Genomic DNA, 17,527 nt, shown 5'->3' with positions numbered 1-17,527 from the left:
TGGCCAACACAGATCTGGTTCCCTCTCCTTCAGTTGTCCTCCAAAGAGCCAAGACAATTGGAGTGTTTTCTGATCCTCATAATGCAGAACAAGGGATCCCTTCTGCATCCCAACTTGCAATCCCTGGCCGTCAAAGGCCTGGATGTTGAGAATGTAGAGTTTCAATCCTTTTAGCTGCCTGAAGGTGTCTCCAAAATCCTGCTTGCTTCTTGGAAAGATTCTACTAAGAGGTGTTATTCTTTTAAATGGAGAAGGTTTGCCATCTGGTGAGAGAGCAAGACTCCAGAACTTTCTTGCCCTACACAGAAACTACTTGAATACCTCCTGCACCTGTCTGAGTCTGTTTTAAAAACCAATTCTGTAAGGGTACATCTCAGTGCTTTACCATTTTTGTGTAGGGCGTAAGCCCATCTCTGTACAGCCTCTAGTTGTTAGATTCATGAGAGGTTTGATGTCAAAGCCCCTGGTCAAACCACCTACTGTGTCATGGAATCTCAATATCGTTCTAACCCAGCTGATGAGAGCTTTTGAGCCACTTGTTTCCTGTCATCTGAAATATTTGACTTGGAAAGTTGTGTTTTTGTTCGCGGTCACTTCGGCTCACAGAGTCGGTGAGCTTCAGGCCCTAATAGCTGATCCACCTTACAAGAAGTTTCATCACAACAGAGTAGTTCTTCGCACACACCCTAAGTTCCTTTTCTACAGTAGCGTCGGAGTTCCATTATGCCAGCATTTTCCCCAAAGCCGCATGCCCATCCTGGCAAATGCGTACTGCAGACCGTAGATGTGACAACCAGTTTGGCCTAGAATCCAACACCACCCTCCTAGACGCAGTTTTGTTCTGTTCCAGGCTGCACCTCCACAACTAGATTGTATATAGTTTAAGGTTTGATTGAATTCAAGGCTTCAATGTTGTCTCTCCCCCTCCCCCCCCCCAACATTGTTGTTTTCAGTGAGCCTAGTAGCTAGGAATTCCCAGATGTAAGAATACAAATGGCCTGCTTGTCCTCTGAGAAAGTGAAATTACTCGCCTGTAGCAGGTGTTCTCCAAGGACAACAGGCCAAGTATTCTCGTAAACCCTCCCACCTCCAGTTATTCTACTGAGGAACCTGCACTCGGTCATTGGGCGGGAAGGCACCCAGACATGCGCGATGGGTAGCTGCTAGAATTTTCTACTGTCTGTATACGCTAGGTAGCATCCGCACCAGGCTCCGTTGGATGACGTCACCCAAATCTGAGAATACTTGGCCTGCGGTTCTTGGAGAGCACCTTATACAGGTGAGTAACTTCATTTTAAAAATTGGCGTAACATTAGCCACCCTCTAATCTTCTTCAAGTTCTATGGACAATTTTAATGACAGGTTACAAATTTCTAATATCAAATCAGCAGTATCATGTTTATTTATTTAATTGCATTTATATCCCACATTTTCCCACCTATTTGCGGGCTCAGTGTGGCTTACAATACATTGTAAATAATAAATAATGGAAATACAGTTACGATTATGGTTACATTGTGAATAGTTAAGGAAGACAGAGTTGTATCGGTCACCTTTGGGGCGTAGAAACTAAAGGATATGACGTTGGGGAGTTTTTCAGTACCCTGGGTTGTTTACTGTCTGGTCTGAGTGATTTTACTATTTAACTTGCTGAGCAGTGGCAGAAAACTGGCACTTGCATTGACTGGTTTTTGTCTGCCGGGCAAAGCATACTCCCTTACTGATGTCTTACATACCCCTTGGGAGCCTATATATTATGTTATGTACGACAAGTAGAACCGTACAAATAAAACATTTAATATTTTGCTGTTCTTTGTACGATTCTTATCATAGAGTAATATTAAAATGCTAAGTAACGTTGTTTGGTAATGCTCTCTGATGAAAGTACATATCCTGTTTTTGTCTGCTTCTAACATGATAGGCTGCCTTTTCACAAATTGTAGGTAATGCAAGGTAATAACTTAGCTAAATTTAAAAATTACAGTTTTAGTAGAAGTATATGCTGTACCGGAAGATTGGAGGGTGGCCATTGTAACACCAATTTTTAAAAGGGTTCCAGAGATGATCCAGAAATGTATAGGCTGGAGAGCCTGACATCAGTGCTGGGCAAAATAGTAGATACTGTTAACAAAATTATAGAGTGGGTGTATATGTGTGTGTATATATATATATATATATATATATATATATGTGTGTGTGTGTGTATATATGTGTGTGTGTGTGTGTGTATATATGTGTGTGTGTGTGTGTGTGTGTGTGTGTAGATATATATATATATATATATATATATATATATATATATATACACACACACACACACTAGGAAAAAAGGCCCGTTTCTGACAGAAATGAAACGGGCGCTAGCAAGGTTTTCCCCGGAGTGTGTGTGTTTTACAGAGTGTGTGTGTGATACAGAAAGAGTGAATGTGTGTGTGACAGAGCGAGAGTGAGACTGTGGTCGAGAGTGTGTGTGCGAGAATGAGAGTGTGTGCCAGGGGCCCCCTCCCTCCCAGTTTCAGGGTCCGCCCCCCCCCCTGCAAGGTCCAGTGTCTGCTCTCCCTCCCACCCAGTTCCAGGGTTGTTCCCTCTCCTCCAGTTTCATGGTCCCCCCCCCATCCCAGTTTCTGGGTCCGCCAGGCCCCCCTCCAAGGTCCAGGGTCCGCCCCCCGCCAAGTTTCAGGGTCCGCCCCCCTCCAAGTTCCAGGGTCCGCCCCCCCTCCCACCCACCCTGTTCCAGGGTCGTGTCCCCCTCCCTCCATCCCAGTTTCTGTGTCCATCTGGCCCCCCTCCAAGTTAGTTCCAGAGTCGTTGCCCCCCCTCCCTCCCTCCCTGTTCCAGGGTAGTTGCCCCCTCTCTTTCCCTCCCCTCCAGCCACCCACCTGCAACGTAGTGATGCTGACTCCGCGGGTGAAGTGAAGGGTATTTTTTTTTTCTTCATGTTCGTCGCTCTGTCACCATCTCTGTCGGCCCCGCCCTTGTGCCTCTGATAGGTCCGCCGCCCTCAACGTCAAAACGTGATGACGTTGAGGACGGCGGACCTATCAGAGGCGCGAGGGCGGGGCCGACAGAGATGGTGACAGAGCGGCGTACCTAACGATCTTAACGAACCCTTCCCTTGAAGCCACGGAGTCAGCTTCAGAACGTTGAAGGTGCCTTTTATTATATTAGAGATATATAGGCACACACGCGGATTAATGAGACAAAGCAAACATGGATTTAGTCAAGGGAAATCTTATTTCACCAATCTACTACATTTCTTTGAAGGGGTGAATAAATGTGGATTAAAGGTGAGTCAGTTGATTATTGTATATCTGGACTGCTGAGGGAAGATGATGGAGGTCTATAAAATATTGAGTGGAGTGGAACGTGCAGTTGTGAATCACTTGTCTACTCTTTCCAAAAATGCTAGGACTAAGAAGCACACTATGAAGCTACTAAGTAATACTGTAAATTTAACAAACCAGAGAAAGTATTTCTTCACTGAATGTGTAATTAAAATCTGATATTTGTTACCAGAGAATGTGGTAAAAGCTTAAGTGTTTAAGAAAAGTTTGGATAATTTCCTGAAAGAAAAGTCCATAAGTCATTATTAAGCTGGGCTTGGGAAAATCCACTGTTTGCTTCTAGGACAGCATTTTTCAACCAGTGTACCGCAGCACATTGGTGTGTCACGAAGAGCTGCTGTATGGGAGTGGGGTTTCTGGGAATCCCTTGCAGGTTTGTGGGGTTTCCATGGGAGTGTATGAACCTCTGTGACCAACTATCTACCCAGAGTCCTCCAAGACATCTAAGTACCACCTCCTCCCTTCAATAATTCAGCACAGGTGCACTTGCTCTCTGCCTGTGCTGATACAGCAACTGGGAAGAATACATACTTAGTAAATGGGTCTCTGCCACAGGCTAATGTAGTTCAGTTACATAATTAAATGAAATAACTACTTCTGAAGGTTACAGGTACCGGGGAGGGGGGGGCGGAGATGAAGGACATTACTTGCAGGGATGGGTGGGGATGGGCAGGTATGGGTTAAATTCCAGTAGTGTGCCTTGACAATTTTTTTGCTTTGTGAGTGTACCATGAGATGAAAAAGGTTGAAGATCACTGTTCTAGGATAAGCAGCATAAAATCTGTTTTACTGTTTTGGTATTTTGCCATATACTTGTGTCATGGATTGGCCACTATTGGAAACAGGATATTGGGCTTGATGGACCTTCACTGTGTCTCAGTATGGCAATGCATATGTTTTTATGTTTTTATAAATACCTCCTTTTACCTTTGTTTTCTTCTTCCTCCTCGTTTTTGTTTCTTCAATTAAAATGTTGGCCTTTATCTTTGCAAAATAATAGCTGTAGCAAGATTTTTAGTGATCTGTGTAGCGAAAAATACTGCCTAGTTTTCTTGGGTGTATTTTTTCTGTTTGTTAGTTTGTGGTTTGTTTGTTTTTTTGTTATGCAATTGAAAGTAAACTAAGTGGTGTAAATGTGTATATATCTTGTTTATTAACTGTTCTTTAGAGTTCTGATTCTATGCATTTTTAATAAAATTCTTTCTTAGGATGGAGGTGGAAGCCATCACAAAGTTTCTGTTTCCCCTGTCGTCCATGTCAGAGGGCTCTGTGAATCAGTGGTGGAAGCTGACCTTGTGGAAGCCCTTCAGAAATTTGGATCTATATGGTAGGTAGCCTACATCTGGATACATTGCCATTATTGTGCCTTTCTATCTTGACTGAAATGTTTCATTCTCCAAGGACCAGTACAGAACTGGATGATGTGATGTCTAGTAGTGTTGACATGGCTAACTCTTAAGATAAGAAAAATCCAGTGTCTCCTTGCTAATCTTCCATCATTTTCTCTCCACGCTCGCGAATGAAAGTGGATCAACCTTTCAAAAATAACTCTTGTTGCCATGTTAACCAGTTTAGATGACTCCCACATCCTGTCAAAAGGGCCAAAATATGTATTTACTCTTCACGTGAATCGTTTGATTACTCTTTCCAAATATACTAGGACTAGGGGGCGTGCGAGGAAGCTATAATTTAGTAAATTTAATATGAATCAGAGAAAATTTTCTTCGCTCAACGTGTAATTAAACGATGGAATTCGTTGCCAGAGAATGTAGTAAAGGCTTAGCGGGCTTTAAGGACGGCTTCCTAAAGGAAAAGTCCATAGGCCATTATTAAATTGACTTGGGGAAAATCCACTGCTTATTTCTAGGATATGCAGCATAAAATGTAGTGAACTTTTTCGGGATCTTGCCAGGTATTTGTAACCTGGATTGGCCACTGTTGGAAACAGGATGCTGGGCTTGATGGACCTTTGGTCTGTCCCAGTGTGGCAATACTTATGTACTTATCCGGTAGCTCTTAACATAGCAAATGGTATGAGCAGTTTCAAGACATGTAGATAATGGCGGAAAAATGGCGATCAGGCTGGAAAACAACCAAAGTGATATGAATCTGTGCCAAAAAGTGTATGAAGACTTGAATATGTATGCCGTAGAGGAGAGGAGGCATAGGGGAGATAAAATAGACACTTAAGGGAAAGGGAAATGGGACTTGATATTCCGCCTTTCTGAGGTTTTTGCAACTACATTCAAAGCGGTTTACATACTTATTTTGTACCAGGGGCAACGGAGGGTAAGTGACTTGCCCAGAGTCACAAGGAGCTGCAGTGGGAATTGAACTCAGTTCCCCAGGATCAAAGTCCACTGCACTAACCACTAGGCTACTCCTCCACTCCACTTAAGCACTTGAAAGATATTGAACAAACCAACCATTTAAAAAAAAAAAAAAAAGGTTACAGAACTATTTTATTTGCAAAACTTTCTATACCGCTCTAGCTGATGGGCAGAGGACATAAAATGAAGCTGAAAGGAATGGAACTTTAGTGCAACATCAGGAAATGTGTTTGCACAGAAAGAATGGTGGGTGCTTGGAATGCTGTTCCATGGGAGGTGGTGGGGACAAAAACAATGACAATTCAAAAAGGCATTTGATTATCCCAGACTATCTCTGGTAAGAGGATGGAATAAAAATATACTGGTCAAAATTTAGCCGGCAGGGGTGAACGTATTTTTAAACATTTATGCAGGTCCCAGCTGTCAAACAAGGCCCCCTCAAACTTACTGTTTCAGTCATTTCAGAGCAGGAGCAGTGCCCAGTTGCTCCTGCCCCAGCTGGCTCCTTCATCAAAATGGCTGCCACAACCTCTAGAGGCAGTGGACCTCCAATGATTGATAGGAGTGGCGGCTGGGGGGGGGGGGGGGGGGCGAGACCGCTGGCAGCTTCGAGCTGGGACCCACAGGGTAACTGGTCAAAGTTAAGACCGCTATTTATGTGTTCCTACATACCTAATTAGCTATGCAGTAATCAGCACTGAATATTACCGGCATCCACTTAACTCCTGACTCTTGCAACGTGGACGGTTAGTGCCACTATTCAGTATCATTGGCTGGTTAAGTGCCACAGAACATCAGTAGAGTGGGTAGCCGGCCACAAGCAATTTAACTAGGCAGGATCTTCTCCTGCTCAGTTAAATCTCTTTGAATATTGACTGGATAGAGTATTCCCACTCAAAGCAAACCTTAAATGACTTTCACATTTAAAAAGCATAAAGGGCCCACTTAATGCAGCAGTTACAATCCTAAAAAACAAAAGGAGAGTAACTTGCACAGAGTGGAAGGTACAACCCTAGCCACTTCTGGGCAGGTTGGATGGGCCAGGCTGGTTCTTATCTTTCATTTTCTAAAGAGTCCTCCAAGGAAAGGAAGTGAGATCCCTCCCTGCCATTGGCTGAGAGAAACAGACTTTTCCAAGTGACATCACAGGTATAAGGTGGTTGGTTGTGTTAGCTGATGCACCTGATCCCTGGCCTAGCTCCCAGCAATGCAGGTCACACTGCTTGAAAGAACATAAGACCTTATCCCAGGTTTTCATGTCATAGACCAGACCTGGTAGAGCACGAAGCTCAGCTCTGCAGGCCCCAGTCATTGCCCATAGTGATTTGGTGAGATGCTTGGCACGGTCCCCACATTGCTCTTGTTGCAAAGGGAGTTGGGTCCCCCTCACTCCTGCCCTCTCACACCCTTTTGGGGGTGCCTGCCATCCCTGCAGCCCCAGGAAGCCCACAGGAAATATTTAATCTTGGTGGGTTGCCTGGTATAGCATTATTCCCCTGTTATCAGGGGGATAGAGCTATTATAAAAAATAAAAAAAACCCACACCCAAGAGCCAGGCAGGGGGGCTGGTGAATCCCAAAGTAGAGTCTGTTCTGAGCATGCAGCTCAGGCAAATAGACTAAAAATTCTGCAGGACACAAAACATATCTTGGAATCCCTATGGATAGAAATTCCATGTGTAAAGGGGAAAAGGATAGTGATAGGAGTATAGTACCGTCCACCTAGCTAGGATGAGCAGACAGATGCAGAAATGTTATCAGAAATTAGGGAAGCTATCAAACTGGAGACTACAATAATGGTTGATTTCAATTACCCTGACATTGACTGGGGGTCTGGAGGTAACCAAGAGATTTTGGGTTTTTCCCCCAGAGGATTTCTCCTCCCTTAAAAAGCCTAGGCTTTCTTTGAGGTCTGAGGAGGGGTCCTGCATGCGGTCGTCTGCAGCTTCCTTCGTGGTTGCTCTCTCGGAGCAGATGGGGGTGGAGGACAGTGTCTTCACTGACCAACTGGAGGACTCTTCTGCCTTGAGGATTTTCCATAAGGAGGAGTTGTCCTCCTTTATCTCTCAGGCGCTGGAAGCCCTGAATATAGAGGACCCCGAGGTTGCGGCTTCTCAGGCGGTCAACCCCAAGATGACAAGTACCAGACGACCTTCTAAGGCCTTTCCGGTACATGAACCTATTGAAGAGTTGATTTCGGCCCAGTGGGCGGATCCGGATGTGGGGCTGAAAGTAGCCAGGGCTATGGCCAGGATATATCCAGTTTCAGCGGACCATTTAGAGCAGTTTGCTCTACCTAGGGTGGATGCCCTGGTGACGGCGGTCACTAAGATGACTACTCTTCCAGTGGAAGGTGGTGTGGCACTTAAGGATATGCAAGGCAGACGACTAGAGGCCTCTTTAAAATGTGCCTTTGAGGTGGCCGCTTTGACACTTTAAGCTTCTGTTTGTAGTTCTTATGCGGCTAGAGCTTGTCTCAGTTGGCTACATTCTGTCATGGATTCGATTTCAGAGTCTGATATGCCGGGAACTCTTCAGATGTCGCTGATGGATATTGGGCTGGCATACTTGGCGGATGCCTTGAGATTTGGTCCGTGCTTCGGCCAAACTCATGGCCTTGCCCGTTTCCTCTCGGCGTCTTCTTTGGCTCCATCATTGGGCTGCAGATATGGCCTCTAAGAAACTGCTCATTAAATTGTCTTTCCAAGGGAAATTGCTTTTTGGGGAAGACCTAGAAAAGATTGTTAAAGATTTGGGGGATTGCAAATCTCAGCGTCTTCCGGAGGATAGCCCAAGTCTACTTCCAGGCAGGGAGCCTTTAGGTCACGTTTCAGAGAGACACAACAGTATCACCCGGGGCGGTCCAACGCAGCCTTTCAGCATCCTCGTTTTGGGCAGCGTTCTTCTTTCGCAACGAGAAGCGTCTGGCTGGACCCCCCTCTCGTCAGGGGCTTCTCCGGTCTCCCAATGATGTGGCGCAGGTGGTCGGCTTCCTCTGTTTCTTCCAGAGTGGGCCAGAATTACTTCGGACCAGTGGGTCCTCTATGTAGTGCAAGAAAGTTACCAGCTAGAATTCTTCTCTCCCATCACAGACTTTTTTTCTGGAGTCCCGCTGTGTATCGTGGGCCATTTGTTGGAATGTATTGTATTTTAACATGCATTGCCTGTCAGCAATCTTTTCTCTGTGATTACTCTGTGACCTCTGATGTGAATTACTTAGAGAGGTCACACAGCTATGCAACTTCCTGTGGGGGTTAGATGCAGCACATGCAGCACATGGAGCACATGGAGCTCATGATCTCTCCTAACCTGAGAGGATCTATGGTGGTGTGAGCATCCATTACCATCTAAGCACATGGAAGGAGCTGATAATACAAATGTATAGTAATATGTATATATAAGCCTGTCTGATTATAATCTAACTACAAACTGTGAGTAAACAGATGTTTTGTTACTTCAACTTTAAAGTGACTCAGCAGTGAATTATTCAGGGGTGAATGAGAGAGAGATGAAGAAAGAAATTAACATTTCTAAAGCTGAAGCTGTGTGTACTAAAATCTGCTAATTATTTACTACAAATAATCCAACAAAAGGGTTATGGGCCCAGGGCCAGGAATTGAAAAAGAAGAGAAATATTACCAGGCAGAAAAAAAGGCCACATTTTTCTCTTAAGTTTTAAAAGGAAAGATTCAGTCTGTCTCTCTCTCCCCCCACACAGCAGACAGAAGGCTAAGAAAATGGCTGAGGGAGGAAATTCACCATTGTTCTATTCTCTCAAGGTGCCTAGATTAACTGAGTTTAATTATCAGCAGTGGGAACTAAGATTCATATGTCTCCTTCGAGCAAAAAGATTAAATATATGCTTAGACCAAGACAGAACAGCTGAAAATATGGCTGAATGGGACAATGCAAACTATTATGTGAAGTGCATGCTTTTGGAAGCTCTCTCAGAGAAACAAGCCATATTAGTGGAGGGAAAAGATACACCAAAGGACATTTTATATAAACTGAGAACTATGTATGCAACTACATATGCAAAGCAGCAACCAATTTGGTTGGCAGAGTTGAATGAAACCAAATTAAGGGATAAAAGTAAATGTAATGATCACATTATGCATCTTATGTCTTCATTTCAAAAGTTAGAACTTTCTGGAATTCCCATGTGTGATGCATTGAAAAGAGCATTTCTTTTTACCTCACTATCAAAGAAGTTTGATGTTTTTAGGTCTGTAAATGAGGCCATTGAAGGGCAATCTTTTGAACAGGCAACATCAAAACTAAGGCAGGAATGCATAATAAATGATTCTGAGGAGATGTGTTCTCAAAGCAAGTCAGAGAGAAATGAAACAAATTTCTTGGCAAAGAACAGAGGAAGGCGGAGCTATGGGAAAACTCCACCCAAGGGCAAGCTGATTTGCTACTCATGTGGAAAGGAGGGACATGTATCTAAATGGTGTAAGGAAACACAAAACACTCCCTCTAGCTCACCTAAGCCAATGGAACTAAAGAATTTTCAAACCAGGAAATGTATGAAGGACAAAGATAAACACAAGGGTTTTCTAATGGCAGAAAAATCTTTGACTATGGTAAATAATAATTCAAATGAAAGTACTTGGATTTTGGATTCGGGGAGCACATGCCATTTAACCAATTGTAAGAATTTCTTTCAGGAAATGTGTCCAGAGGAAGGTATTCTTAAAACTGCAAACGCAGGGACTGCTAAGATCCAAGCAAAGGGTATTGGATTCTTAAAATGCAAAGTGTCTAATGAAGTTAAAGAAATTCCTGTAAGTGATGTCTTGTATATTCCCCAAGCAGTTTGTAATATGCTTAGTGTATCTACATTAGATAAGAAGGGATTTGTGATTCATTTTGAAAACAGTAAGTGCACAATCTCTAAAAATGATGAAGTGTATGCTGAAGCTTTTATGCATAATGATGTTTATAAACTGAGCATTTCAGGTGAAGCCTCACATATGGCGCAAGTAAGGAAGAATGATGGTAAATGTAGTCTGGAAATCTGGCACCGCCGCCTGGGACATCGTGATTTTAAGGTGATCCAGGATCTTTACAGTAAGCAACTGGCCACCGGCATTCAGATAAGTGCAGATGCTGGTAAAATGGAGAAATGCATAGACTGTGTTACTCAAAAGGTGTGAGACCCTCATTTCCTGCATACACAGGAAATAGGAGTAATAAAGTGCTGGACTTAATACACAGTGACTTATGTGGACCGTTTAATATCCCATCATTGGGAAATAACAGATTTGTGCTAATATTCTTGGATGATTTCTCTAGATATTGTGTGGCCTATTTGCTGAAAGAGAAAAGTCAAGTCACAGACATGCTGAAGAAATACGTAGCCATGGTGAGCAATAAATTTGAAAGAAAACCAAAGGTTCTTCAGACCGACAATGGTGGTGAGTTCACTTCACAAAGCATGCGCACATTTCTAGAACAAGAAGGCATTCAGCATATCACAACAGTAGCTTATACACCAGAGCAAAATTCTGTTGCAGAGAGAAAATTTAGGTCACTTGTGGAAATGACCAGATGTATGCTGTCAGATAGCAATCTCCCTAAAAGACTATGGGGGGAAGCCATTCTCACAGCAGTGTACCTACAAAACAGAATGCCAACTAAAGGCGCTGAGCGCACACCACATGAGACATGGCATGGTAGGAAGCCAAACCTGTCACACATAAGAACATTTGGAAGTACAGCATATGCTCATGTACCAAAGCAAAGAAGGCATAAGCTGGATTCCACAACAGAAAGGGGCATTTTAGTTGGCTATGCTCCAGGACACAAAGGATATAGAATTTTGAATCTGAAAACTGGCATTGTTGGCATAAGACATGTTACATATTTTGATGAAAACAAAAGGGTTGATAAAGGCTGGATTATCCCAGATGAGCCTTATCATCCAGAATATGAAACTAGAACCATAATAGACATGCCAGTGTATATAAATGCCATACCAAGGCAGATGTCTGAAAGCAACTCACCTGTATCTAACGAGGAACAGGCAGAGGAAGCAGACACAGAAAGGATCATTGAAGAAGACAGTACAGTTGGAGAAGGGGAATCAATTGGAGAAGAACTCTCAGATTTAGAGGATGCGGAAAGGTCAGACCAACCTGTTGTCAGACGCTCATCCAGGGAAAACAAAGGTGTTCCACCCCCAAGACTGTCTTACCTAACAAAGTCAGCAGAAGCTCAAGAGCCCTTAACATGGGATGAGATTGAGAAAATGCCAGCAGAAGAAGCTGCTGAATGGCATAAAGCTGCACAAGAAGAAATTGATGCATTGGATAAAAATAATACTTGGATTCTTACAAAATTACCTCCTGGCAAGAAAGCTATAGGATGCAAATGGGTATTCAAGTTAAAAAGGAATGCACAAGGAAAAGTGGAAAGGTATAAAGCCAGATTAGTGGCAAAGGGATATCTTCAAAAATATGGAGAAGATTTTGATGAAGTGTTTGCACCTGTAGTGAAACACACGACAATTAGAACACTTCTGAGCATTGCAGTCTCAAAAGGCATGCAAGTCAACCACATTGATGTGAAAACAGCGTTTCTTCACGGAGATATAACTGAAGACTTGTACATGGAACAGCCAACAGGTTTCATAAATACAAAACAAAGACAGCTAGTGTGTAAATTAAACAAAGGTCTTTATGGATTAAAGCAAAGTGCAAAATGTTGGAATGAAAAATTGCATGAAATATTGACAAATTTAGGATTTAAGCAAGGTGAAGCAGATAAATGCTTGTACACTAGGTGCAGAAATGGACAATATGCATACATTTTAGCTTTTGTTGATGATCTGCTCATTGCAAGCAAAAGTGAGCAAGAGTACAAGGACATTGTAAAGTGTTTAAACCTCAATGTTGAGATAAAAGAACTTGGAAATGTGTCATACTATCTTGGTATAGAAATTGAGAAACAAAATGATGGTTCTTATCTTCTAAGCCAGAAGCAGAAAATAAATGAGCTTATTGAAAGTTTAGGTATGCAAGATGCCCAAGTTGTAAGCACTCCCATGATCACTGATTTTCTGAAGGATGAAACAGTAAGAGAACCTTTACCAGATAACATCCAATATAGATCAGCCATAGGTAAGCTTTTATATCTAGCTACCACATACAGGGCTGATATTGCAAATGCAGTAGGAATTTTGAGCAGAAGGGTCAGCTCACCTACCAAATCAGATTGGACTGCAGTTAAAAGGATGGTAAGGTATTTAAAGGGTACCATTGATTGTAAATTAAAGATTTCAGCCAATAGTAATCCAAAACTAATATGTTACTGTGATTCAGATTGGGCAGGGGATCATTCTAATTATAAATCCACAAGTGGATATGTGTTTATGTATGGAAATGTACAAATTTCATGGGCCAGTCATAAACAAAGTATTGTGAGTTTGTCTTCTACAGAAGCTGAATATGTGGCTGTATCGGAAGCGTGCAGAGAACTGATGTGGATTGAAAAACTTATGCTGGATTTCGGAATAGCTGAAAAGAGACCAATCCAGATAATGGAAGATAATCAGAGCTGCATCCGACTGTCACAGAATGACAAGGTTCAGTCACGCACCAAGCACATCGCAACGAAATACCACAACGTGCGAGAGTTGGCAAAAGAAGGGGTCATCAGTCTACACTATTGTCACACCAGTGAGATGACAGCTGACATCATGACCAAACCGTTACCCAGAGAACATTTTGTGAATCTGCGTATAAAGCTTGGACTTTGTATGAATAAATAATTGCATGACAGTTATGCATGAGAAGGGGTTTGTTGGAATGTATTGTATTTTAACATGCATTGCCTGTCAGCAATCTTTTCTCTGTGATTACTCTGTGACCTCTGATGTGAATTACTTAGAGAGGTCACACAGCTATGCAACTTCCTGTGGGGGTTAGATGCAGCACATGCAGCACATGGAGCACATGGAGCTCATGATCTCTCCTAACCTGAGAGGATCTATGGTGGTGTGAGCATCCATTACCATCTAAGCACATGGAAGGAGCTGATAATACAAATGTATAGTAATATGTATATATAAGCCTGTCTGATTATAATCTAACTACAAACTGTGAGTAAACAGATGTTTTGTTACTTCAACTTTAAAGTGACTCAGCAGTGAATTATTCAGGGGTGAATGAGAGAGAGATGAAGAAAGAAATTAACATTTCTAAAGCTGAAGCTGTGTGTACTAAAATCTGCTAATTATTTACTACAAATAATCCAACAGTGGCGCAGGTGGTCGGCTTCCTCTGTTTCTTCCAGAGTGGGCCAGAATTACTTCGGACCAGTGGGTCCTCTATGTAGTGCAAGAAAGTTACCAGCTAGAATTCTTCTCTCCCATCACAGACTTTTTTTCTGGAGTCCCGCTGTGTATCGTGGGCCAAGAGGACAGCGGTTCTGCAGTGTTTGCGAGAGCTGCTAAGGATAGGGGCTATCGTGCCTGTTCCTCTTTAAAGGCGCACAGGTCGGTACTCCATCTTCTTTGTGGTTCCAAAGAAGGGAGGGGCTTTTCGGCCTATTCTCAATCTCAGAAAAGTAAACCAGTTTTTGCGGGTTCGTCACTTCCGCATGGAGACATTAAGGGCAGTTATTGCGGCTGTTCAACCAGGCAAGTTTTTGACGGCTCTCGATTTGAGGGAAGCTTACCTGCACATTCCCATTTGGCAGCCCCATCAGAGATTTCTCAGATTTGCGGTGCTGGGTCAGCACTTCCAGTTTCGGGCCCTTCCTTTTGGAATGGCCACTGCTCCACGCACCTTTTCCAAGGTCGTGGTGGTGGCGGCATTCCTGGGGAAGAAGGGGATTCGGCTGCATCCATATCTCGACGACTGGCTGATTCGGGTGACGACAGCAGAGGAGAGTCGAGTGGTCACCGACCGAGTGATTGCGGCGTTGCAATCCTTAGGTTGGGTGGTCAATATGGACAAGAGTCATCTGGTTCCTACTCAGTCTGGAGTATCTTGGAGTGCAATTCGATACGAAGCGGGAGAAGGTGTTGCTTCCCGAGGGGCGAAGGATCAAATTGGTTTCTCAGGTACGGACCTTATTCAGTCGTTGCGCTCCCTGAGTGTGGGACTATGTTCAGCTCCTCGGTTCCATGACGGCGACCTTGGAGGTCATTCCATGGGCAAGGGCTCACATGCGGCCTCGTCAGAATTTCCTTTTGAGCAGATGGTCGCCGACGTTGCTGGATTATCAACAACGCCTTCCTTGGTCAAGCCGGGCCAGGGACAGTCTCGCGTGGTGGCTCTGGTGGCTCCGGTCAGCCAGTTTGCAGAAGGGTGTTTTTCTGGCGTCTCCCAATTGGGTCATAGTCATGACAGATGCCAGCCTTGTGGGCTGGGGAGCCCATTGTCTTCATCGAGTAGCCCAGGGATTGTGGACCCCTCTCGAAGCGACTTGGCCGATAAATCGTCTGGAGTTGCGAGCAGTCGTGAATGCGCTGCGGAGTTTTCAGGACCTTCTGCAGGGGCAGGCGGTTCGTGTATTCTCGGAGAACACCACAACGGTAGCCTACATCAATCGGCAGGGGGGCACTCGCAGTCTTCCCTTGGCAGTGGAAGTGTCTCATCTTCTATTATGGGTGGAAGCGCATGTTCAGAGTCCGTCGGCAGCGCACATTGCGGGTCAAGACAATGTTCAAGCGGATTTTCTCAGCTGGACTCTTTTGGACGCAGCGGAATGGACGCTGTTGGACTCTGTTTTTTGGCTGATATGTCAACATTGGGGAAGACCAGTAATGGATCTCATGGCCATGGCTTGCAATGCCAAAGTTCCCCAGTTCTTCAGCCGCAAACGGCAGCAAGGATCCATAGGGTTAGACGCTGTTCTCCAGCCATGGCTGGAACAACAGCTACTGTATGTTTTTCCTCCGTGGCCTCTGATAGGGAGAGTTCTTTGCCGCATAGGGCAGCATCAGGGGCCGGTCGTTCTAGTGGCCTTGGACTGGCCCCGATGGCCGTGGTATGCGGATCTCATTCAGGTGCTCTCAGAGCCACCATTGCGACTTCCAGTGACTCCCGATCTGCTGCATCAAGGGCCAGTTCAGATGGAAAATACCTCCCGCTTTGATCTTACGGCCTGGCTATTGAGAGTCAGCAGCTGAGGAAGAAGGGATTTTCAGGACCAGTCACTGCCACTCTTTTGGGGGCACAGAAGCAGTCTACTTCAGCAGCGTGGTGTGCTTTGCATACTGAATCGCCTTTTCGGGCGGCATTCCAGTTATTCTGGAGTTCCTTCAGGATGGTCTTCAAAAGGGATTGAGTAATCCACCTAAGTGGATGAACACCAACTCCCACGTAAATATAACAGCACAGAGAGAGTGGAAAGTGGACCAATGACTCCAGGAGAACGGGAGATAAGATTTCAAAGAACCACTTTATTCAATGACTCGACACAGAAACTGTGTTCCGGCCAAACGGCCTGCCTCAGGAGTCTTAAATGATCCTGTAGTTAGAAGAGGAGGTGCGTCTCTGGATTGAATGGTCTTTGGTGATCCTTGTACTCCCAAAAAACAACCTTAAGGTCGAATGGTCTAATGGTCTTGATAAAGACCTTTATGATATCTTGCTGGCGCAGCGTCTCGATATATGATATATCGAGACGCTGCGCCAGCAAGATATCATAAAGGTCTTTATCAAGACCATTAGACCATTCGACCTTAAGGTTGTTTTTTGGGAGTACAAGGATCACCAAAGACCATTCAATCTTGAGACGCACCTCCTCTTCTAACTACAGGATCATTTAAGACTTCTAAGGCAGGCCGTTTGGCCGAAACACAGTTTCTCTGTCGAGTCATTTAATAAAGTGGTTCTTTGAAATCTTATCTCCCGTTCTCCTGGAGTCATTGGTCCACTTCCCACTCTCTCTGTGCTGCTTCAAAAGGGATTGGCATATAATTCCCTTTGAGTGCAGGTGGCCGCGCTAGCTTGTTTTAGGGGCAAACTGGACGGTTCCTCTTTAGCAGCTCACTCTGCAGTGGTCCGTTTCCTACTTGGGGCTTTTTGGCTTCGGCCTCCTCTGCAGCAGCCGTGCCTGGCGTAGCATTTGAATGTGGTACTGCGAGCCCTCCAGGCCCCACCGTTTGAGCCGTTGAATAAGGTTTCTGAGAAGGATCCAACACTTCAGACAGTGTTTTTGGTGGCCATTGCTTCAGCTAGGAGGCTTTCTGAAATTCAGGCTTTGTCTTGCAGAGATCCTTTTTTGCAGTTTTCTGAAGCAAGGGTGTCAATCTGGATGGTGCCATCGTTACTACCTAAAGTGGTTTCGGTTTTCCATGTCAATCAGGTGGTTTATCTTCCGTCTTTTCGAAGAGAGGATTATCCGTGAGAGTTTGCCTCGCTACATTTCCTGGATGTGCGGAGAGCCTTGCTTCAGTACTTGCAGGTCTCTAACGAGTTTCGACGCTCGGATCATCTCTTTGTACTCTTGTCGGGATCGAAAAGAGGTGAGGCGGCTTCTAAGGCTTCCATTGCTCGCTGGATTAGCGAGGCCATTGGAGCGGCGTATCTGCTGCAAGGGCGGGCGTCTCCAGTGGCCCTGAAGGCGCATTCTACTCGGGCACAGGCGGCTTCTTGGGTGGAGGCGGAGGCCTTTTCGCTGGAACAGATTTGTCGGGTGGCATCTTGGGCATCCCATCATACTTTTGCGAAGCATTACAGGCTAGACGTGTCTCCTCGGGAGGATGCGAGTTTTGTGGCGGGAGCATCTGCTTCCCACCCTACTTAAGGAATGCTTTGGTACATCCCACTAATTCCTGGATTCATCTGCTGCAAGTGACAAGGAAGCTAAAATTATGTCTTACCTGATCATTTTCTTT

At 44.4% G+C, this 17,527-nt stretch overlaps 1 protein-coding gene across 1 annotated transcript in view; it reads left to right on the top strand.

Annotated features, from left to right (window-relative positions):
• HNRNPLL (heterogeneous nuclear ribonucleoprotein L like) overlaps nucleotides 1-17,527 on the top strand; it is a 125,281-nt gene that overhangs the window by 26,879 nt on the left and 80,875 nt on the right. Inside the window, exon 2 of the mRNA XM_030196287.1 lies at nucleotides 4,553-4,671. Within this exon, the coding sequence (XP_030052147.1) occupies nucleotides 4,553-4,671 (119 nt within the window). The remainder of the gene's footprint in view (nucleotides 1-4,552; nucleotides 4,672-17,527) is intronic.

The sequence above is a fragment of the Microcaecilia unicolor genome, chromosome 3, assembly GCF_901765095.1.
Source record: "Microcaecilia unicolor chromosome 3, aMicUni1.1, whole genome shotgun sequence".
NCBI lineage: Eukaryota > Metazoa > Chordata > Amphibia > Gymnophiona > Siphonopidae > Microcaecilia > Microcaecilia unicolor.
Note: the sequence above shows the minus strand (reverse complement) of the source record. Positions and strands in the feature narration are given on the sequence as shown.